This window comes from Ursus americanus, chromosome 36, assembly GCF_024610735.1.
Source record: "Ursus americanus isolate L20-20 chromosome 36, mUrsAme1.1.p, whole genome shotgun sequence".
Lineage (NCBI taxonomy): Eukaryota > Metazoa > Chordata > Mammalia > Carnivora > Ursidae > Ursus > Ursus americanus.
Window position 1 is genome coordinate 12,941,914 of NC_142162.1, and position 23,583 is coordinate 12,965,496.

General features: G+C 45.6%; 1 protein-coding gene across 2 annotated transcripts in view; it reads left to right on the plus strand.

Moving 5' to 3' along the window:
• AQP9 (aquaporin 9) overlaps positions 1-17,448 on the plus strand; it is a 70,510-nt gene extending 53,062 nt beyond the window's left edge. The window contains exons 6-7 of one of the 2 annotated variants that reach the window (XR_006777662.2): positions 11,482-11,722; positions 14,675-17,448. Coding sequence is in view for 1 of the 2 variants with exons in the window: in XM_045787443.2 (XP_045643399.1) it covers positions 11,482-11,515 (34 nt within the window). In the remaining variant the exon portion in view is untranslated. Of the gene's footprint in view, positions 1-11,481; positions 12,083-14,674 lie in introns of those variants that run through there. The other variant, XM_045787443.2, reaches the window with a different exon arrangement.
• The last annotated feature ends 6,135 nt before the right edge of the window (positions 17,449-23,583 follow it).

The window sequence follows — 23,583 nt, forward strand, 5'->3', positions numbered from 1 at the left end:
TCTATCCCATCCTGGCAGACCTAAATAACTTCTAGGTCTGACCCAAGCTACTCCTGGGTTGACAGACCTATAACAGGATGACAGACCTATGCAAAATATGGCAGGAACAAGAGTGGCCCCCGTAGGTCTCTGTCTGACGTAGGTTGGAGCCCCAAATGAGTTGAGCCACGTGAAACATGCTAGGGACTCAAAAGGTATGAGTTGGGCGCAGGGGTGGGGGACACACTTTAATCAGTGTTTCGAGCAGGAAGAAGAAAAGGGATAGGCCCACAGCTTCGGGCAGATGGTTAATGTTAACAGATGGCGGATAGAAAGAAGCACTATTTTTATTTTTTGCTATATTCTTCAGCATGGTGCCATAAAACTAGGGATAGGCATATATTATTCAAATTTTCAGAGACGTGCAAAGAAAAGAGGTCAATTTTAGAAACTACAGCTTGAGTAACAACTTATTGTTACAATAATAAAACAGGAACAATAATGAAACCAAACACGGATTGAGGTATGACAAGGTGAGCTTGGTGATAAACGTTTTCCGTACAATATCTCGTTTTAATCATCACATCAAACCCCTAAAGAAAGTATTATTATCCTCATTTTACAGCTGAAACTGAGGCTCAGAGAAGCTGAACAATCTGGCTTAGTTCACAATTAAAAATAGCCAGGCTTTCAATGCAGGTGTGTTTAACACCCAACCTGTGCCGTTCAAATTCTAAAACAAATTGTTTCTGACGGTGTAGAAAATAAAGTGGTGTTTGTTAGGAGCCTACGTGAGTTGATTAAGAGCCAATCGTGCCAGACACTAAATTGGCACCACTTTATTGGAAAGTTATACTCACAAAGTTCAGGGAAGGCAAATGCTCCGCGATGTCATTATGAAGAACAAGAGAAGAAAAGCAGCTTAGTGAACAGCAGACGAAACACACTCGTAGCTGGAATGATCACTTCCTAGAAGTGTCGCTCTATCAGTAGAGCCCCTACTCATCAGGAAGTCTTCTGTGCCCGGCTGAAGGACTCTGAATTTGCCTGGTCCCACTCGATAGTTTTATCACAATGATCTGAATAAGATATGTATTGTATGGTTGTGATTGCAGAGGGCACAAGAGATCATTATTACCTTAGATAACAGGGCGATTTTCTAAAAATCTCTTCGGGGGCGCCTGGGTGGCGCAGTCGTTAAGCATCTGCCTTTGGCTCAGGGCATGATCCCGGGATTTTGGGATCGAGCCCCACATCAGGCTCTTCCGCTAGGAGCCTGCTTCTTCCTCTCCCACTCCCCCTGCTTGTGTTCCCTCTCTCGCTGGCTGTCTCTATCTCTGTCAAATAAATAAAATCTTAAAAAAATAAAATAAAATAAATCTCTTCGAACGGGACTGATGAGTCACGACAGAGAAGATGAAAATTATCAAGGAAAAAGATATAAAATCTTTTATATGGGGGCTCCTGGGTGGCGCAGTCGTTAAGCGTCTGCCTTTGGCTCAGGGCATGATCCCGGCGTTCCGGGATCGAGCCCCACATCGGGCTCCTCCGCTGGGAGCCTGCTTCTTCCTCTCCCACTCCCCCTGCTGTGTTCCCCCTCTTGCTGTCTGGCTCTCTGTCAAATAAATAAATAAAATCTTAAAAAAAAAATCTTTTATATGGGTCCCTAACACCTTTTAGGAAGACACTGGAGAGAAGTAGCCAAACAGCCGTCCTGTGACAAACACTGGAGTTGTATAGCGAGCTACACATTCAATCTGATGACACAATCGTTAAATGTAAAATAAGTCCAGGACAGCGTTAATAACGTCAGGATGAACAGACGCTATTCCTTCCATCCTCGGCATTGGACAACCAATTTGGGTTCTGGAAATAGTTTTTGAGTGGTTTGTTTCAGTTATCGGTGTTAAACCACTCAAATTTAATAGCTTAGTAAATTTTATCCTTATCTCTCATGATTCTGTGTGTTGATCGGTCTCAGCTGTGTGGTTCTCCTCTTGATTCTGCTCGGAAACTCTCCTGCAGCTGCGGTCAGTTGGCAGCTGGGGCTGAAGTACTCTGGAGGCCCTTGGGCAGGAACATTCAAGATGGCCTCATCACTCCCAGAGCTGAGGCCTCCGTCCTCTGTGCGGCATCTTACCCTCCCCAGCAAGGCAGCCAGACTTGTTACACATTGGCTAGCTTCCAAGAGCACAAAGACGCTAGGTGTCAGGTTTTCTTAAGGCTTAGCACGGTCTTTCTTAAGACTGGCACGGTCACTTCTGCCCCACCAATGTCGGTCGAAGGGCAGCCAAAATTCAGGATGGGACTACACAAGGACATAAATACCAGGAGGCCATCTTTGGAGCCCACTGGAGGAGGACAATGAGGTTTATAATGAATTTATATGTAACGTGAAAGACAAATACATTTGGGGATTTTAGCACAGACATGACATTTTATAAGTTCACAAGGGTTGTTTACAAATTTTGGGAGGACTGTGTATAGAAGATGGCTTAAATACATCCTGTGTAGCTCCAGGGAAAAAAGATTAGGACTGGAGGCAGGTTGCAACTCAATTGCTAAGTATCCAATTGTCAGGGGTATGGAGAGAAGCTTCTGTCAAAGCAGGAAGTCATACTAGATAGACTCCAAGGCCCCCTTCAACCTCAAAATCTGTTCTTCTAATTACACGCCTCCTCCTGTTAATTATTAGGAGATATTAGTTCTATCTCCTCAGCCAGATTTTAAATTGAAGAAGCTGGACACAAAATTAATTAATTAATTAATGATTTCTGGACTAGCTTCTAGAGTTAGCTCTACCAGCAGTCAGCTGCTGTATAATTTTGCGTAATTCACTTAATGCCCCTGGGCCTCCATGTCTTCAACTGGAAAAGGAGGGGTTTGGATTGTAACTTCCCTCCCAGTGCAGAGTGAGGATAATAAACAGTAACTTTGGGTTACTTTAAGAATAAAGTAGAAATGAAACTAGATAAAGTACTTCAGATAACGAGCAGCCTATTGTCTGCTTAATAAATATTAGCTCTTGTTATTTCCATGATGGTGATGATGATTTCCACGTATACAATAAAAATTTGAATTACTTAGACCTGCACTTCTTTTGCTCTGCTGAGTGCCAATCAGCAAGTGACTTATAATTATTACTTGTCTAAGTTTTCCCAGCAGGTAACCAGGTGCCCACCATGACCTTGGAAAGGGCAAACCTTTGATTAATAATTGAAATAAACCTGAAATGGTTTGGGCAACAAATGTGCTCTCTTGCTCCGTGTCAGCAGAGGGAGCCAAAGAAAAGGAACAAATCCTTTCTCAGATTAGGTGCCAAAGAGCGAGACAGATCAGGGGCTTTTATAAAAGTATCTTTATTCACCTTCTCCATCTTCATTTTATAGACTGTGAAACAGGCCAGTGGAGGAAAGGGGACTTCCTAAGGTTACCAACTAATAAGTGGTAAGATTCTCAGAAAAGCAAGCCTGTATTCTCTCAGTCCTGGTTCCTGGGTCTTTGACGCATGGTCCTTCTTACGCTACCATATTGCTTTCTTGCTCTCCAAGGAAATCAGCTGCAGATAATTGCAACTTCAGGCTCTCTTTCGCCTAACTTAACTGATAGCATAGTCTTGGGTTTGAATCCTGACTTGGCTCCTTACTAACTGTGTGACCATGGGCAAGTTACACAGCCTTTCCAGAATTCAGAGTCATATTTTTTTAAATGATTTTTTATTATATTATGTTAGTCACCATACAGTACATCCCCGGTTTCCGATGTAAGGCTCGATGACAGAATCATATTTTTTAAGTGGCTACAATAATTATACTTATTTCAAAGGGTTTTGGGGAGGAGCAAATGAAATAATATAATTAAAATGCCTCACAAGGCATTTCATGCCTTGAATGCATGAGATGCCTTAATAGATATAAGTACCTATTTTTGTCAAAATAATTTTATCCAAGTGAATTGAAAATGGATGATGTAGGTCCCCAAGCCAGATGCTTCCAGGAAGTAGCCCTTTAAATAAAGTTGCCTGGGTCCATAACAACAGGGACTTCTAGGGACCGTGGCAAACCACAGAGCTCATGGCCGTGGGAGACAACCTTTACGGGGAGGAAAATTCAGGCCCACTGTTGGTAGATCTTCCGACATGTTGGGAGAAATTGGAAATCTGGATTTTTATGTGCAAATTTCTGATTTTCAAAAATATTGTACAGGCCAAATAAAATCCAGGCCGGCAGCTCATTATTTTAAAGTTAATTTTAGAGCGCCATATGCAGCAGCCACACAACACACTAGAATTGAGAAACTCAGCCCAATAAATGCAGGAGAAGATATTATGTCTCTCATTGGAGTGCCAATAATATGAACCCACAGGAATGTTTTTCCAAGGACCTTACTCAGCAAACACACTGAACCCCCGAGGATTCTTTTGCAATCTCTAGAATATCCTCCAGCTTTTCTTGGTGACTTCAGATTTTCTGCCCACTCCACGGCTGATGCCATTTGCGTTGCCAGTCTTCCAGCCTGACTATAAATTATACATTCCACACTGATATATTTTTTCTTTACAAGGTAGAAAATAACATTTCACAATTTTATACATAACATTCATTTTTATTTAACAGCTACCTTCATTAGATATTCATTGAAAAGAGACTCATTGTAAGCAACAGCTAGGTGGGGGAGAGGGGTTGTGTATCTAGAATTTTGTATACCAAACTTCCAGTACACACGAAGAATAACAATCATTTTGTTCCGGTCAAAAACAACAAAATAAACTACAGTCACATCAGAATGGGAAAGAGAAAATGGAATGGTAAATAAAAATGAAAAAAAGGGGAGGTATCAACTAGCAGAGTGGTTCGATCCAAACTGATTAAAGATACTTGAGCTGTTCCCACTCTTCCACCCCAGCAGGCTTCGGCCCCGTGCCCGATTTCCAGAAAGAATCTCCACCACTGTCTCCCTTCCCCCGAGAGAAGAAAGGCTAATTGGGAGAAGTTTCGTTTTCATGGTGTCACTGACTTGCAAAATGTACTCAGCCTGGTAGTTTTATTTATAGGTTGGTGTGTTCCAAGCTACCTTTCTGGAGATTGTGGGAAGATAGTGCCCTGAGTATAACCTTTTGTTTAAAACGGAGGTTTCCAATTAAGCATGCGGAATGTGTTCATGTTGACTTGGTTCTATTCGAATTTGTTTCAGTACTGCGAAGAAGGTGTTTAAAAATCAGCCCAGGTATATTAAGAACCAGTGCTCGGCCAGGTCAGTGGGAGTGGCACCAAGTTAATGAAACAAGGAGACAGTGAAGCACTGGGGGCTGAGCGAGACCACCTAGGAGAGTGCCTGGGCGTCCTGTGGTCCGGAGCCACAGGTCTAGGGAGCAGGGGAAACCAAGGCCCTAAGGAGAGAGACAAAGTGCCCTGCCCTCCCCCACTCATTTTAATATGGGAAGACCAGTGCAATGCTAGAAGAGATTAAAAAGAATTTTACATTAAAATGTGAGCGAAGAGAGTGGAAATGACCCTGAGGGCCGAGCTCTTTTGCTTGCTGACTCTGGGGCCTCCGGCAAGCTGCTTTGCCCTCTTGGGTTTTAATTTTACAATTCACAAAAGGAAATATTGAGAAGATAAAAATCGAAGGACTCTTCCCAGTCTTATATCAGATAGTCAGGCATTTCCCCCCAGCATGTTGGGAAAAATGTCAAGTCTATAGAAAAAAAAAAAACTGAACTAACATCCATACACTGTTCATCTAGTTTCATCAGTTGTGAACATTTTGCTGCGTTTGCTTTAATTGTCTGTTTCTATCTATCTCCTACCATCGATCAATCATCTATCCATCCATATAACCACGATATCATAATCACGTCTAAGAAAATTGACAATAATTCCATATACTCTAATATCCAACTTGTATTCATATTTCTTTTTTTATAATAATTTTTTATTATATTATGTGAGTCACCATACAGTACATCCCTGGTTTCTGATGCAAGGTTCGATGATTCATTAGTTGCATATAACACCCAGTGCACCATGCAATACGTGCCCTCCTTACTACCCATCACCAGCCTATCCCATTCCCCCACCCCCTCCCCTCTGAAGCCCTCAGTTTGTATTCATATTTCTAATTATTGCACTCGATTAGGTTTTTAGCCTTTAACATTTTAAGATATTGAACAGTGCTTCTCTTTCTTTTTTTTTTTTTCTTTTTTAAAAATTTATTTACATTCCCTTTCCAAACAGTCCAGTTATTTTGAAGAAGACGTCACACATTCTGGACACAGCTGTTTCCTTGTCGTAAAATCTCACGTGTTCTTTATCCCTATATTTTCTGTACGCTGGAAGTTAGGTCTGGTGACTCGTCCGACGCAGGACAACACCTCTGCGAGAATGCTTCTGGGCAGCTTCGTGTTCTCCATGTTAATTCCCTCCAGAAGCCGCTTCATGTCAGGTCTTCCCCAGTACTCGTGATGTTAAGTTTCATCCCTTGGTTAAGGTGCTGACGGCACGGTCTCCCCAACGTAAAGGCGCATTTTCTTGGGATAACACTTCACTGTCATATGAACAAACCTCTCACCTGACTGTTTTAGCACCATCGAGATCCTTACCTAATCCAGCGTTATGTTGGGTTTGTGGGGATCGCCTCATTTTACCCCCCCTTCTATATTTAGCTAACATTCTTCTGTAAAGATGAACTTCCCTTTTATTTTTTCTTCTCTCTCTCTCTCTCTTTCTCTCTCAGTCTCTCCCTCTGTCAATCTCTTTCCCTCTCTCTCTCTCTTCCACTCTGCGTATGTGTCTCTGTCTGGAATCCCCCCCCTTTCTTCTTCCTCTCCTTCATATTACTGTGGTCTCATGAATTTCCTTTATATTTAATTTGTAATCAGTTACTCTCTTTATTCTTTTTGATGTCCAAATGGTTCCAAACTTGGCCAGGGGGAGGCCCCTTTAAGATGGATCTTGTATCCTTTTCATAAGAACACATTGGTTTTTGAGTTCCTCCTTGCTATCTCGCAATATTAAATATTTCTGATTCACTTCACATTGCCCTCCCTGGATCTGAATTCAACCGTTCTCCAAGGAGTCCTGCTTCCCTTTAATGGAGAATAATACTCACGTCAAGAGCTGGGCAGTAAGCACCCTCATTGCAATTAAGCGTCATTACTTATAAGCCTTTTCAAGTGGGCAAAGCTAGAAAATGTATGTATCTGATATACACGTATTAGATATATATTCAATAATTCATATATTCAAATTTAGTCCAGAAGTTTTTTAAAAAATTATTTTATTTTCTATTTTCATTTATTTTAACGTCTTGATTCCTCATAATATTACTATATCTGCTTCTTTGTTTTTTCCTACAATATTTATATATAGTTGCAAAATTATAATGTTAACATTCCTAATACCCAATAAACATACTAAAGCTTTAGATACCACTGAATTCTTCTTGTTCTTAGAATATATCCCACTAAGGGATGGTCAGCCAGGGTCTTCACATCAAAATTTACTTGAATCAATTCTTTTCTCTGTGTGGTTATTTTATCAATACAATATACAACTAGATTCGTTTGTTTCTTATTGTATTCCAATTTAGATTTGCTTCTTTCTGTCCCCTTCAATTTACTTTTTCCAGTGTCTGAGACATTCACATGTTCCCATATTATTCCTTCCACTTCAGTCCCGTCTCTCCCCCTTGTAGGTTTTAATTTCTGTCTTGTTCTTCCTGTATTTCTTTTTGCAAAACACACACACGTACTTTCCCTTCTTTCTGCACAAAGGATATCCTACTATATACATCTTTGTACCTTGCTTCTTTCACTCAACAATACATCCTCAAAGTTACCCCAGATCCACTCATAAAGATCTTCCTCATTGTTTTTCATGTATCACCAGGTATTTTCAGAGGCCTATTTATGAAACGAGACATCGGGAAGCAAGAACCAAAAAGTACCCGACACCATGATAGAAGATTTTAAAATTGGAAACCGACTTTGAGATCCAGTGAACCAATTTCCCCACTTTACGGTTGTGGGCACTGAGGCTAGAGGGGGAAAATGACCTTCCCCCGCATCTCTTTTTACATTATATGATGTGACCCAAATCAGAGTAGCTATCTTTTAACATGTGGCTATTTTAGCTGCAAGGATGAGCCCGGGGATGAACATATGACCTGATCCAACCTCTAAGAGTAACTTCTGGGGCTGTAAAAGTTAGAACTAGGGCAGGGGAAGCCTTTTCCTCTCTGGTAGCAAAGCTCCGAGCGTCGAGCATCGGAGCCTGAAGCTGCTGCTAGCCAGATCCCCTGTTGAGTGGAGAAAGTTTATCTGTGCTTGGAAAACATAAAGCCAACACTAACGATCAAGAGAGGGACCTGATGGGGCTTGAGTCTCTGTGCATCATAGGCCGGCTCCACCTTTTCCACGCTGGGAACTGAAAAATGACATGACCATCAGCGGACAAACCTACCTCCCCAAAATGTGGGGGTGATGATAACCGGCAATGTTTGTAGTACCAAAAGAATGTTGAATTAGAAAACAGCATGGCACGGGGACAGCAGGCAAAGAAGGGGTGTCTGAGTAAGAGTTTCTGCCGTGCTCCATAGCTCATTGGTGGGTTGTTTAAAATGCATACTATAACCGGAGAACACTTTCTCCTTCCCACTCCACCCCCGCCCTTTACTCACCAGCAACATTGGGGATTCCAGAAAAAGCCCTGGTTTCTCCCCCGAGGGGCTACCCACAGAAAGGAGTTTGCCGGTTTCCCCCATCTGACCTCCCCACCCTACTTCCTTTGCGAACTACTTATCAAGAAGGCTTCGAGAGCTGGGAGGGTTTCGATTGTCTATGCCCTTCACAACAGTGACCTTTGAGTGAACAGAACCACCTTAAGTTGGTTGTGGACATAGTCCATTTCATCAAACAATCACAAATCTCCCATTGCCTGCCCCAGCTCTGTGGGAAGTGGAGGTTTCTTTCTTTTTTTTTTTTTTTAAGATTTTATTTATTTATTTGACAGAGATAGAGACAGCCAGAGAGAGAGGAAACACAAGCAGGGGGAGTGGGAGAGGAAGAAGCAGGCTCATAGCAGAGGAGCCTGATGTGGGGCTCGATCCCCTAACGCCGGGATCACGCCCTGAGCCGAAGGCAGACGCCCAACCGCTGTGCCACCCAGGCGCCCCGAGGTTTCTTCTTTTATAAACTACAGATACTTCTTTCTTTCTTTCTTTCTTTCTTTCTTTCTTTCTTTCTTTCTTTCTTTCTTTTTTTTACAAAGCCAAATATTTTATTTTGGCAAATGAAATCCAGCAATAAGCCATAAAGGTGATATTCATGAAAAAGTTGAGTTTATCCCAAAATTTTACAAATATACAAAAATTCATAAATTTGTAACTTTTTTATAATAATTTTTTATTATGTTATGTTAGTCACCATACAGTATATCCTTAGTTTTTGATGTAAATTTCGATGATTCATTAGTTGCGTATAACACCCAGTGCACCATGCAATACGTGCCACCCTAATACCCATCACCAGCCTGTCCCATTCCCCCACGCCCCTCCCCTCTGAAGCCCTCAGTTTGTTTCCCAGAGTCCATAGTCTCTCATGTTCATTCCCCCTCCTGTTTACCCCCCCTTCATTCTTCCCTTTCTTCTCCTACCGATCTTCCTATTTCTTATGTTCCATGAATGAGTGAAACCATATGATAATTGTCTTTCTCTGCTTTCTTTCTTTTTCCAGAAGGGGGACAAAGGTTTAGCCTAGCCTTAAGTACCAGAGGAAGCAGAGTTTTGTTTCAGTGGAATTGATTTGAAAAATCATCCCACACCTGCCCCCCCTCCCCCCTGCCCCATTGAGTCACCCAGCGGTGCTGTTCAAAAAAGATTCCACCAAAAGCCTCCACATACTGGGGCCTTTGTAGTTCTTACAGATGAAGGGTCTTCTGGCCATCACACCCTGGTTCTTCCTAGACAAGGGGCATAACTCTGACTGGGTAAGTCACTGCTGGGGTCTTGAGCGTGGGTATTTTCCTAGTGATGAGACCTCAAAATTCTCCAGGATTTGAGGTGAAATGTTGACTCCTGCCTGCAGGAAGATCATAAGGAAATGGAAAACACCACTTCAAACACCAAACCCTCAATTATAATACTAATCTGCAAAACAAATTCCAAGAGCTTCAATTTCTGCATCCACAAGACGAAGAAACGAACGCCCACCTCACACGGGTGTTCTGCCCAGGGAGTGCTAATTAAGTGAGTCACTGAACTAATTAATTTGCTGAACAGAGGCATCAGAGTTCTGGGCTGCAAGCAACAGAGACTCAATAGGACTTACTTGAAGAGCAGGGGAATCTGCAGACAAGACACCAGAAAGCTCACAGAACTGGCCAGAAGCAGAAGAGCCAGCCCAAGCGTATGGGCTGGAACGATGGCAGCAGGAAGACAACCAAGGTCTTCCAAACGGAACCAGTCCCTTGAGATGCGGTGGCCGGCACCCTCGTCCCCCAGACGTGCCCCTGCTGCTGTGCCTTCAACACCATGCCACCCCAGTCACCCAGGGCTACTCTCCTGTGGGACAAATGAAGACCGAAATAGGTCCCATTCTCCCTGTCTGGGTCTCCTAGCTTCACCACAGAATGCTTGAAAAATGTCTGACTGTAACCACGTGAAGGGATTACTACGACTTTGAAATGGCCATTTCTTCCGCATCCTGAGGAAATCGTTTCAAGTTGGGTCTACACCTGCATGTCTGCTTCTGCCAGGCTCTTGAGCACTTCAGTCAAAAAAAAAAGATGGAAGGACAGACATGTCGATGGACAGCAAGGTAAACAAAAAGATCATCTAATTCAAAAAATAGCGGAAGGAAAATAGGTCTCAGGCACCTGAGTTGAGCAAGTGAGGACACCTGGACCATGGCTTCCACTCTAAGCTTTCTGGCACCCAGGACTTGGAGGAAAATGTGATGGATTATATGGTTTTAAGTTTCCTTTTCACACCAGAATTTTATCTATAGAGGCAACACGCTTTCTGGCAATAATCTCATGCAGATTTTCGTTCGGGCTTCACATGGAAGGTGTTACAGGAGCTAGTAGACAGCCTCGCCGGCGGTTCACCAGCACAGAAAGGCTCCTGACGCGGATGAACCGCGAGAAGCGCGTTGGGGCCACGCTGTACCCCGGCCGCGCTGCCCCCAGCCTCCCGGGCCGGAGCTTGGGCAACTCCGGTGCCACCGGCCTCCCCCGTCCCAGGCCCCCCGCGCAGCCGCAAGGTCAGGGTTGGCGTTGCGCCCCCACGCATGGGGGGACCCAGCTGCACACCCGGACCTGCGGGCCTGCGGGTCCTCCGCGGGCTTCGGCCTCAGACTGCAGACAGGCCAGGGCAGACGGCCCCTTTGTTCTGGAAGGTTAGAAACGCAGTGTGCGCTCTTGCCCAGACAGCAAGGCCTCGGCGGCAGCAGGGTGTGCGCATGGAAAGCCTTCTTCTCTTCTTTTGTCTTTCTTTTTCTGGAAGGAGTTCAGCAGCGGCTCCGACTCCTGTACAGTGACAGAACCTCTGTGACCTGGGCGGCAGCCTGCCCGCGACGGGAAGGCTTGTGAGAAACTGTGTCACCACGGGCGGGAGTGGCAGGGACGCGGAGGGAAGCCCTACGTGGTCGCACGACCCGGAGAAGGGCCGCGGGAGGCACCGAGAGCCTGAGAACCGCAGGGAGGTGGACTGCTTCTAAAAACCACCGAAATGCTGGAAACCCCAGGTTTGAGACAGGTGTTGTGGTTTTTTTCTCTCTTTTTTTTTTTTTCCGTTTTAGGAAGAAGTCAAGATGAAGGCAAAAATAAAATCAGGTTAGTGAGATGAAGTGTGTCATCAGAGTGGTTTTGCAGAAATGCTTGCCACATGATCCCAGCCATGCAAGCCAGCTGTCTGCGCGTCTGTGCAGGGACGTGGGGTAGGTGAGGTGTGGAGAAGGGGCCCGGACCCCGACCAGGAGAAGGAACCGCAGGAGCCTGGACGGGCAGACGGCTTTCCCCTTTCTTGGAAAGGACCGACTGTGTTTTCTCATACTCCTCTTCAACAGGCTGAACTCTACTTCGACAGGAGTGGGTGCAGACCTGACCGCCCCCCATGCTTTCCCTGGGGCAGCCCCGGATCCCCCACCCCGACTCAATCACTCCCCACTCCCACCCACCCCCTCCCCCGGTTCCCAGAGCACGTCTCACACCTTTCATTCAGTGAAGCCAGCTGCCTGCTTCTTACTGAAGGGACATCAGTCACAGGAGCGGGTGGAAGAGAAGAGAAGTGTTTATGCGCCCCCTCCCTTTCTGTGATGGGGAAGAGGGGCAGGGAGATAGAGGATTCTCCTCTCCCTGGAATCAGATTGTTCCTAAAACTAGACCTGAAGTTGTCATTATTTCACTCAGCTCAGAGGACCTAGATGGAGGGTGCGATGCAGGAGGACCTCGCCTCTTCTTGTCCCCACTCCCCCTGCTCCTCCCACTTCCAATTAGCTCTAGCTGTTCCCTCCTCGGCAACAAGCCCAGGTCCCACCCACACTCGCTGAGGCTCCCCACCCCCCAGAACCCCACAACCAGTCTAGGCTTCTCTGGTGCAGGTGGCTTCCATCTGGTGTGGGGGACGGAGAGGCTGGGGGCATGGGCAGAGAGGGTGAGGGGGTCACGGGAGGGCCTGGCAGGGATGAGGGCCAGCACGATGAATTTCTGGGGAAATTCCAGGGAAACTCAGGCCTGGCAGCCGGGGGCTGGGAAGTAATATCTGGAAACTTTGTCTTCAATTTAAAATTGATAATCACGCTCCCGAGACTACAGAGCACACGCGCACACACACACACACACACACACACAGAGTATTTGACTCTTACACCAAGCTGATGACAAACGTAATTATTATCTCAATCTTACAGACCCGGAAACCCAGCCCTAGGGAGGTGAAATGACTTCCCCCCAAACGAGCAAAATGCATAAGTGAGGGTTGAGTCTTCTGCTCCCACAAAGTATGTTGATGATGAACTTTTGCAATTATTTCACAAGCTGAAGAATTAACAAAATGAAAAGAGAAAACGTAACATCAAGGGGGGCAGAGATTTACCTGTATAAAAGCAATTGCAATTAAGCCCCCCACCGTGAACTAATTACTGTCAAACTCAGTGTGATAAAGGTTATGATGAACCATGTCTGATGAATAAATTCTTATTTTATTTGATTATTATAATCTAAGATCTATACACTTAATGATATTTTCACAAATTACGCACGTCATGGTGTCTGCTTATAATATTCTTATATTCCCTAAGAGATGAAGGTAATCAATTATTTTATAAGGTTTCATGGGTTTTTTAGTACTTCACGGGATGAGGTATAAAGCAAATATAAAAACTTAGTCTTTGTTTCACATTAACCCTGCATTCCAAACCAATCGGTATCTTCATAATTTGGCTTTTAAGATTCAATTCCTAAAAGGAAGGCCCTCAGCACACACAAAAAGTGGAAGTTAGGGTGGGTGGTCAAGACTGAATTTACGTACACCGCCACCAGGTGTAGGTAGAGTGCCATGGGTTGTGGCATCTGCAAGGGTAGTTGGAGAATTTGCTAAAATCGCAGATTATGGTTCTGGGTTCAAGCCCTAGAAATTTAAAATCATACATGTTTCTATTTCTTATTTAGTAGAAACATTTGCTGAAATAGCGAAATGCAAACAAACTATTAACTGACATTTTAAATAGCTCTTTAGAGGGGTTTTACAAATGAGAAGTACAGTTTCATTTTCCCCTTTAATCTCTTAAGGTTCCTTTTCTCACACATACTTTCCAAAAAAATTATTGGCTCCTTCTTATGTTGCTTTCATGCAAAACCCCCCAAATCTCTGGATTGTTCGGCAAAAACTTCCAAAGTGCTGATTCAGGCTATGCCCTATCTCCCTGCGTCTCCTCCTCTCACTTAGTGTGAGAACCAATGGTGAAGGGCATTTGGAGGGTGGTGATGAGGAAGGTGATGGAGAGTGACCAGCTGTCCTGATGTGTCCTAAACCGCCCCAGGAAAGCCCTTTCGTCCCAAGAAAACCAAAAAATAGACATAACTTTCCATTTCAGGCTCTCTGCTAGAAGACCTTCATTTCTTTCCATTGGGGAAAACAAGGCAAAGTACCCCCACCCTTTGATGAACCCTGTAAATCCCATGTATAAAAGCCCTCCTTTTGCATGAGTCTTTGCTGCTAGGTCAGGGACATGCTTTACATTTTACACAGGGACGGGTTACTCAGAGGTGTCCAAATGTGTGTGTGGTGAAGCGACAAGGACGAGCAGGTGGGGCAACCATGTCATGTAAATAGAGCCTTTAGGAAGTCTCTGAGGAGGCTGCCCTGCCAGGTGGAAGGGAAGCAGGAAGGAAATCCGCTCCAGCTGACCGAGGACACCAGCGCGGAGCCGGAGGCTCCCGCAAAGGCTATATTTAGCTCAGCTCCATTAATAGCTGACCCCCTTGGATCTCAGGAGTGAAGGAACACAGACAGGTCTATACCTGGAAAAGAAGAGTATCTTCAAGGAAATGACCTAGACAAGGATGACTCTAGGGGGATTTGATGAAAATGTTAATGTTATTTTGTGAATTGCTTTCCTGCACAGTTTATGTTCATTATATTCATTTCCTGCACTCTTTCATGGAACTGGTTCAATCATAACTTCGCTTTTCTTTAGGACAAGAATTCTCTGTCCGGTTTGCATTCTTGGGCACCTGGCACTAACAAATCCTTTTCCGGGCACCTGGCACCTGGCAGCGTCTATTAATGAGGAAACCAACGGGATGTGGTAATGTCCTTAAACACAGAGATTTGGTAAGAATTACCTTCAGACCCTGCAAAGACCAGCCCAGAGAGGCTGACGTGGAGGCAGTGTCACAGCAGGATGACAGGGCCATCCCGCCCCAGCCCCGAGTGGGCACAGACAACGAACAAAGGCAACACAATGGCACAAACACTGTTAGAACGACATTTATTTATTAAATCTGAGGCTGGGGAACTGAGACAACTGAGAAATATGGTTGAGTTCCTAACTTGACGATGAATAAGCAGGCTCTAATTTACAATCGCACGGGTGTGAGACTGCCATATGTTATGTAAATAGCTGTGGGTCCCTTTAAGAAAAGAAATGGTGTGAAGACACAGCTCTTTTGTACCACTGACTGAGGCCTACCTGATCTCCAGAGAATAAAAGAAAGGCCACCTGGATAGAGTTGCCAGATAAAACACAGGATGCCCAGTTCCTTTTAAGTATCAGATAAACAATGAAAATGTTTTGGTATAAGTATGTCCCAAATACCATAAAGGACATACTTATACTAAAAGTACTATCTGTTGTTTACCTGAAGGTCAAATTTAACTGGATTTTTATTGGCTGAATCTGGTAACCCCAACCCTGGGAACAAAAGGGAAAGACCTGTGAGATGGGAGTGAGGTAGGAGAGAGGTTAGGGTTCGAAGCCGATGGCCAAGAAAGAATTCTTGAGACATCTTTGGTGCAAAAAGGTGATTTTACTAAAGCACAGGGATAGGACCCATGGGCAGAAAGAGCTGCACCGGGGTCATGAGGAGTGGCCCATTACATACTTTCAAGTTGGGAGGGGGTTAGGGGTAGGGGAAGTCTCTAAGGAATTTTGGAAGCAAGGTTTCCAGGACCTTGAGGGGGCTAGCTATTGTTGGGAAAAGGTCATTTATTACTGTCTAATGAAACCTTAGTCATGAGACCCTTCGGGTGTGTATAAGGTCATATGCTTGGGGGATGATTGCCAACACGTATCTTGGGGGGTAGAGATAAAGGAAATTTCTAAAGGAATTTTTGCATGTTAAAGTAGACTTGCAGGATCCAGGATGGCAGCGGGGCCAGGCTAGGGTCGCCTTTTGCCCTTAGCAAAGTGTCAACATTGAGGCAGTTGAGTCCCTAGAGAAATGTCACCCTCCGTGTTTCAAGGACTCGTCGATGGGCTGTAGGTAGTAAGGAAATTTAATAATTTCTCTTCTGCCTTTGTTTCCCACATGCGGAGGGGAGTGTTGTCACTAAGACAAAGGAGCAGAAAGTCGGACAAACATCAGCTTGCCCAAGAGGAGAACCTCCATCAATGCGAGAGCCCAGGAGTGTGCAGAAGAAATGCTGGACTCCACGCAGAAGCTCCCAAGAGCCCCTCCTAAAAGCTTCAACATTTTCCAGCTCGCCTTGTTTCTGCAGGAGTGAATGATTAGGCATTGAAAACTATTCTGTTGGCCATGTTGGGGCATATAATGTTCCCTTTTAAATGCTGGGAGGCTGACCTTTCAAAAGAGGTGACAAAGTTCTTCTGATTAAAGACCCACTTGAAGGAAAGTAATGGGGAGTGGGGAAGAATGAAAGAGCAGGAGGGAATGATGGAAAGAGACTGTGGCTGATTTCTAGAAGGTGGCGAGCAGGATGGAGAAGTAAGCGGGGGGCCTAAATTCAGAAGGGCCAGGCATGCCAGAGGAGAGGAAACGGGCTTTATCATCAAGGAGCAGAAACCCTACAGCCCCCGGCCGCACCAGCAGCTGGCAGAGCGCCCCTGGCCAGGGTATCTGTGCCGAGACTGAAAGGGAGAGGGGTCAGTCTTAGAAACTGCAGGTCTAGCTGAGGACAGGAGCAAGTCGTCTGGGCTGAAAATAGTATGAGTGATTGAAAGCCTGCAGATGGAGTGATTGGGACCCAGGCATCACCCTCTGCCCTGGACGGACGCTGAGTGCAGGCCCCACCCCAACCCCAGCCAGGGGAGGAGCTTCTCCCCCAGAAAAAGGAAATGGCCTCAGAGGAAGGACCTCCACGTGCCTCCCCCCCCTGCCCCTTATACACAAACATAACTCACAGAACTTCGAGTCCGTTTATTTATGCCACAATCTCAAATATAAACCGACAACCAAGGATCATCAACCATTGGAGGAAATTTCCTACCTTTCCCAGGAAGCCCCCCTTCCCTACCTGAAAATGACCAAAATAGACAGGGAAAAAAGAAAAAAAAAAAACAAAACTATATGAGGGGCGCCTGGGTGGTTCAGTTGGTTAAGCGTCTGCCTTCAGCTCGGGTCATGATCTCAGGGTCCTGGATGGAGGCCCAGAGCCCCATGTGGGACTCCCTGCTCAGCGGGGAGTCTGTTTCTCCCTCTCCCTCTGCCCCTACCCCTCTCCTTCTCTCTCTTTCTCTCTCTCTCTCGCTAACTTTCTCTCTCAAATAAATAAAATCTTTTTTAAAAAAATAAGCTATATGTACAGGTAATAATGTCCAAGCCAGGGGGAAAACACACTGAAACTTCTAATTAGATCCTTAAATACATGCAAGAAAACATTACCTACTCTGCGTCCTGTTAAAAAGAAAAGCAGCCCCCAAACGCAAGCATTTATGCTAGGCCCTGGCAGCAACTGGGGCTAAATACTGAACCTAATTACAGTTTCAGCCTCCCCCGGAAACACAGTCTGAACTGGTCAGTCAGGAATTTTCTGGTCAGCAGCAATGAGGTCATCTGTCACATGGGCCTTCTCCATCCCCCAAAGGAAGATGAGGTCATCCACCTAGTGAGACCCCGGTCCTTTCCCCTAAGGAAAGGTGACTCGGCCTGAAACAGTCCTTTCTTTTCTTTGGCTAATAACCTCTCGCCCCACCCTCCTTGCTGCGAAGTCCTCCCTTGCTGTACAGCTCCCGGGAGCATCTCTCTGCTGGCTGGCTGGCTGGGGTGCTGCCGCCTCCGCGAATTGCTTAAGAAAGCCAATTAGATCTTCCAATGTACTCGGGTTCAATCTTGGTTTTTTAACACCCCCCCCCCCGAAGAAGAAAATACAATTAAAGTGAAACAACTGCTGAACAAAATACTCTTGGAAATTTTAAGCATGTTTCCAAAATAAAAGCCCAACAGAAGGCATAAAATATAAAATATACTTTATTCCTAAAGTACAACAAAAAGACAAAAACGTGCGTAATACGACAGAAAATCTAAAAGCCATAGAGAATCGATTCAGGAAGACCGGTATTCACATGAGAGAGACTCCAGAAAACAGAGAACCGAGAAAAAAACTATCAAAAAACGATACTGCAAAATTCACATAACTGAATCATAAGAGCTAGCTTGTATTAGGTGCTTCCTCTGTGTTTTATAAGTATTACCTCCTTTAATCCTTCCAGTAACCCGAGGAGATAGCTACTAGTATCATCCCATCCTACAGATACAGAAACGGAGGCACAGAGAGGTGAATTAAGGGCCCAATGCTAGGATTCAGACGCGGAGCCCAAGCTCGTGAGCTCAATGTGTCTTAATCTGGGTTCCCCACGAAAGACCCAAGTTTACTCAGTGCCTTTTCAGCCGGTTGTGCAATTGCAGACAGGGGCAAGAATGCGGGAAGAGAGAAAGGAAGGCAGGAAAGGAGGGAGATCAAATACGAGAGCTCGCCCAGGCTGGCCGCGGGTGCTTAACAAATACAGCGGATTGCTTTTCAGCCGCTTAACCGCCCAAGCAGGGGGAAGTAGGAGACGTGATCACCGTCTCCCATCTCCACTGGCCGCGCGTGCGGCCCTTCTTGGTGGCTCCACCGGGGCCTTCCAGAGGCCGCGAAGGAAGCCAGATGGCCCTGCAGCCGGGCAGGTGGGCGCGGGCCCGCGGCGCATCCAGATGCTGGGGCCGCTGCTGCCGTGGCTCAGGCCCCACTGGGGAGCTGGCAGCACGCGCGGGCGCTGAGTGGACCCGCGGAGTCCCGGGCTCCAGTGGGAACCAGGAATTCCTTGGGCAGGGGGTTAAGGGCAGGTGGCATGAGCCATGAGGAGAGTCCTGTTGAATCATGCCCGTTGGTGACAGGAGGCCTGGGGGCACCTGCCGCTGAGGGCTTGGTGTGGACAGAGACAGAAGTCCACAGGGATCCACACCTCACTTTGAGGCCATGAAGAACGTTGGCTGATGCCAGGGATCCCCCCGCAAGGCCGTCAGTAAGTGGCAGCCCCACGAACGGAGGGGGGGACCCACAATTGGATGCGGCACTCTTCCCTGCAGGTGGAGTCCGGACAATGACTGCGTCGATCCTGCAAAAACTTCTGCTGAGCGGCCGCCCTGTGCCAGGACTGTTCCGAATACTGCGTTTACGTTAGTTATTTCCATCCTCACGCACTGCCACCAGGCTCTTCATGATTTTGCAGACAAAAATGCTAGCACAGAGAGGATCGGTAACTCAATCAGCACCACAGCCGGCCAGTGGGGGGGCCGGATTCTGAATCGGGGCCAACTGACCCTGGTGTCAGGCGCTTCACCATCACAGTGATCGGCCAACAATGAAACCGGCTTCCCACTGTGTGAAAATTTGGAAAACCAAGAACAAAAAGATGATCCTAAAAGCTTCCCGGGGAACAAAGCACAACAGCAGGAGAATCAGAACGGCCCCAGTCTTCTTAGCAGCAATGCTGAACAGCAAGGAAACGATGGAGCAAAACTTCCAAATTTTAAATTTTTAAAATGTTCAACCTTGGATTTTACCTCCAAATTGTGGGTCAATATGAAAAGAGGACCAGACCCTGCAAAATGAATGTTCTTTCTTAAAAAGTGACAGAGGATACGCACCAGCAAGACCAAGAAGTAAGCCAAGAAAGCAAGAGGAAGACACGGCATCCTGAAAACAGTAAATCCAACCTAGAAAAGCCGTTAAGAGAAGATGCCAGGTTGGGGCGCCAGGGTGGCTCAGTGGGTTAAGCGTCTGCCTTCAGCTCAAGTCATGATCCCAGGGTCTTGCGATCCAGCCCTGCATTGTGGTCTTTGCTCAGCGGGGAGTCTGCTTCTCCCTCTGCCTGCTGCTCCCCCTGCTTGTGCATGCTGTCTCTCTCTCTCTCTCTCTCTCTGTTAAATAAATAAATAAATAAATAAATAAATAAATAAATAAAATCTTAAAAAACAAAAACAGAGGAAGAAGAAGATGTCAGGTTGATGACTGTGTGGTGGGACTACAGAAGGTCCATTTCACAGTGAAGCAGGAGGAGACAGGACTTCATGTAGGAGCGTCCAGAAGAGCAGGGGACCAATAGAGAGGGTGGTGGGGTAGAGAGCAGATGGAGCATGGGACAAGAAGACGCAATCTGTGGTGCATAATATTTGCAGTTACAATGATGCAAACACTAACTATTGATATAACTAAAAGTCTGAGAAAATTGGGGGAGAGGATGAGGAGGGAAAGGTGGAGATATTAAAGCTTCATCCACCATCAGTTTGCTTTCTGTCATTGACTTTGATATCTCAAACTTTCTCTTCCTCCCCACGTTTTCTGCCAACTTGTAACCCAAGTGGCTCCAAAGCGTGGCTTTAATCAACCAATGACAGGTATCCCCCGCTTTTTGAAAGTTCATGTTGCACCACTTTGCTTTTAAGAAAAATCAACATTAATACCAGGTTTTGCCGGCCAAACGTAATCCAAAGGGGTTTTTGTTTCTACCAAAAAGGGAGGAAAGCAAAAACAGCCTTCCGCATTCGTTTTCGCAGTGAGCTGTTCCAGAGGCGGGGCGCGCTGTGGAGCAGCAAGAGTGGCGCCACCAAGCGCCTTCTTCGGGAACTACACTTAGCGTGTCAGGGTCAAGCGGTGGCGGCTTTGAACAGCATGTGTGAGCATCTGTGTTTTATCTCAATTTATTTTGTGCTTCTCTTAGAAAAATGTGTCCTAATGTATCAGAAAAGCCTAAAAGAGCTTAATTTTCAAGGCCTGGGAATTCTCCCCTTTTCCACATAAATTAATGGTAATTGTGTTTTTGCTTTTTGCCATTTCTGCTTATGAAAGATTTCATAGGAAAGCTCTCTACTTCCGGATAGCAGGGGAAACCTGCGAGGAAATATAACCTGTTGTAATTTTGTGACTCTGACCAAATCACCTCACTTCTCAGGTTCCTTGTCTGTGAGGTGAGGGATTGAGGCTAGATGGTCTGCAATCTCCTTCCACCTCCCACATTCTATGGTTTGTACCCTGGTTGTAAGGCTGAGCCGACAGAGGTGTATGGAAACGATACAAAGAAGTGATGTCATCTGTTCTACGATTAAGGAAAATAATTCACTGAAAAGTCATATTGAATTCCATTCACTTTAAAAAGAAACGTGAGGGGCGCCTGGGTGGCTCAGCGGGTTAAGCATTTGCCTTCAGCTCGGGTCATGATCCCGGGGTCCTGGGATGGAGCCTCACATCTGCTCCCTGCTCAGCGGGGAGTCTGCTTCCCCCTCTCCCTCCTCCACCCCCCCAACCCGCTTGTGTTCTCTCTTTCTGTCTCAAATAAATAAATCTTAAAAAAAAAAAAAAGAAAGAAGAAAGAAAAGAAAGAAAGAAAGAAGAAAGGAAAGAAAGAAAGAAAGAAAGAAAGAAAGAAAGAAAGAAAGAAAGGTGAAACTCTACACCTGAAACTCAGAATCAATGATCCAGATCCGAATCAAGCTAAAAGTGAGCTTAAATGGAGAGCAGCGCGTCCCAAAGTCATGGAACTAGACAGTCTTGATCAAATTTCTCTTATGGCCTTTTTATGAGAGAGGTATTCAAATCCATATCGTAATGCCTAAGTGACCCCTTAATGCAGAGGAGGGAGTGTGGTTTTAAATCCCCAGCGCCTTGGGGAGGACAGAGGTTAGCTAGAAACAAAGGCAGAGGATTCCATTAAGAAAGATGGGCCCAGAGGACAAAGGAATAAAGTAAGAGCCCTCAACAATGCATACATTTCCCCTTAGAGGAAAGAGGGATTTCACTGTTCCAGGCAGAAGTTTTTTTCTTTCTCTGAAGGTATACGACACGCAACTGTGAACCTAAGTGGGTCTTAGAACCAGAAGAGAAATAATGGTGTGCATTTATAATTACTAATGGGGAAATGTAAATGACAGGCTTAGCATACCTTCTAGAGTTAGGGAGAAAATCTTGTTAGGTATATGAGATTCCAGAGCCCTCACGTCACTTAGGAGATTAGACTTGATGGGCCCTTGCAATTGTATTCCTGCAGAATGGGATCCATGGAGGTCAGTCCCTTGAAGTACTAATAATTTGTAAGTCTTTCAAAATACAAGAAATTAAGTAAATATTATATGTCTCAAAGTAGCACTCACACACACATTCTGAGAAGGAGAAGAGAACAGAATGCTATAAGAAAAGGAACAGAAATGAACCTTAAAAATCCTAAAGGAAAAAGGGAAATCACTAAGGATTCTCTGGCCTTTGCTAAAAGTAATTGATTTGTTTGAGATCGATAACTCTATCCTTATCAATGGACTCATTCTTATGTCACGGCTTTGGTCCCTAAACTGGGGCACATGAAGACAAAATAATAAAGATATTTCTTGGTGATGACCAGTTTTCCACCTTATATATATTGAATATACTCTTCTTGAACTGACAGGGACTATTTACTGAAACTTCCTAATGCAGGTATGTCACTCAGCGCCTGACATAGTTTGGTCGCTTCATAACAAGCCCCGTGACGTATGATCTAGAAGTCGCCACGTTTGCAGATGAGGAAATTGGCAGAGTGAGGTTAGGGCGCGTGCCCACGTCTCCCAGCTAGTGAGTCCATGTTCTGAACTGTGGGACTGCTGGCTGGTCCATCAACAATGGCGGGAGAGGTGACCCCATCCCTGGCTGGATTTAGACATGATCATCTGAGGGGGAGCCTAGAAACATTCATGAGAAGTAGGGAAGCATTTAAGATCATATAATACGGTGAATTGTGAAAAATAAACACTACTTGGGGTGCCTGGGTGGCTCAGTCGGTTAAGCGTCTGCCTTCGGCTCAGGTCATGATCTCAGGGTCCTCGGATCGAGTCCTGCTTTGGGCTCCCTGCTCAGTGGGGAGTCTGCTTCTCCCTCTCCCTCTGCCCCTCCTCCCCACTCATGCTCTCTCTCGCTCTCTCTCAAATACATAAATAATAATAAAAAATAAAGACTATTTGACGTTAGATACGAATTTCAAAATATTTAAACACCGGTTGAGCAAGAGCCGTGATTGATTCAATAACCCTGTGCGGGCCACACGACCCGCGGATCATCCCAGGGACACCGGTGGCAGAACCGCTTCTCTGAGACTTAACATCTTCTTGCAGCTCTCTGATTTGGGAAAGAGGGCCCAGCACTGTGTAATAAAACAGCTTTTATGCTCCAGGCGCAGGGAAGAGGATTACCTCTCTGGCTTTTAGCAGAGGTTCCGAGGGTTCCGTGGGTGACCTGGGCCTCTGGGTGGGAAACTGCTGCCAGGCGCCTGTCAGAGAGACCCAGCGAAAAGGACCCTGCTCAGAACGGTATTGCAGGGACGCCTGGGTGGCACAGTGGTTAAGCGTCTGCCTTCGGCTCAGGGTGTGATCCCGGCGTTATGGGATCGAGCCCCACATCAGGCTCCTCCGCTGTGAGCCTGCTTCTTCCTCTCCCACTCCCCCTGCTTGTGTTCCCTCTCTCGCTGGCTGTCTCTATCTCTGTCGAATAAATAAATAAAATCTTAAAAAAAAAAAAAAAAGAACGGTATTGCAGACTTGCTACAGATTTTCCAAACTGCATAATAAGAGGAGCAGGATTAAAAGGTTCCTTCACCTCTCCAGCCCTAGAGGCCCTTATGCTCATCAAAGAGGTCATGGA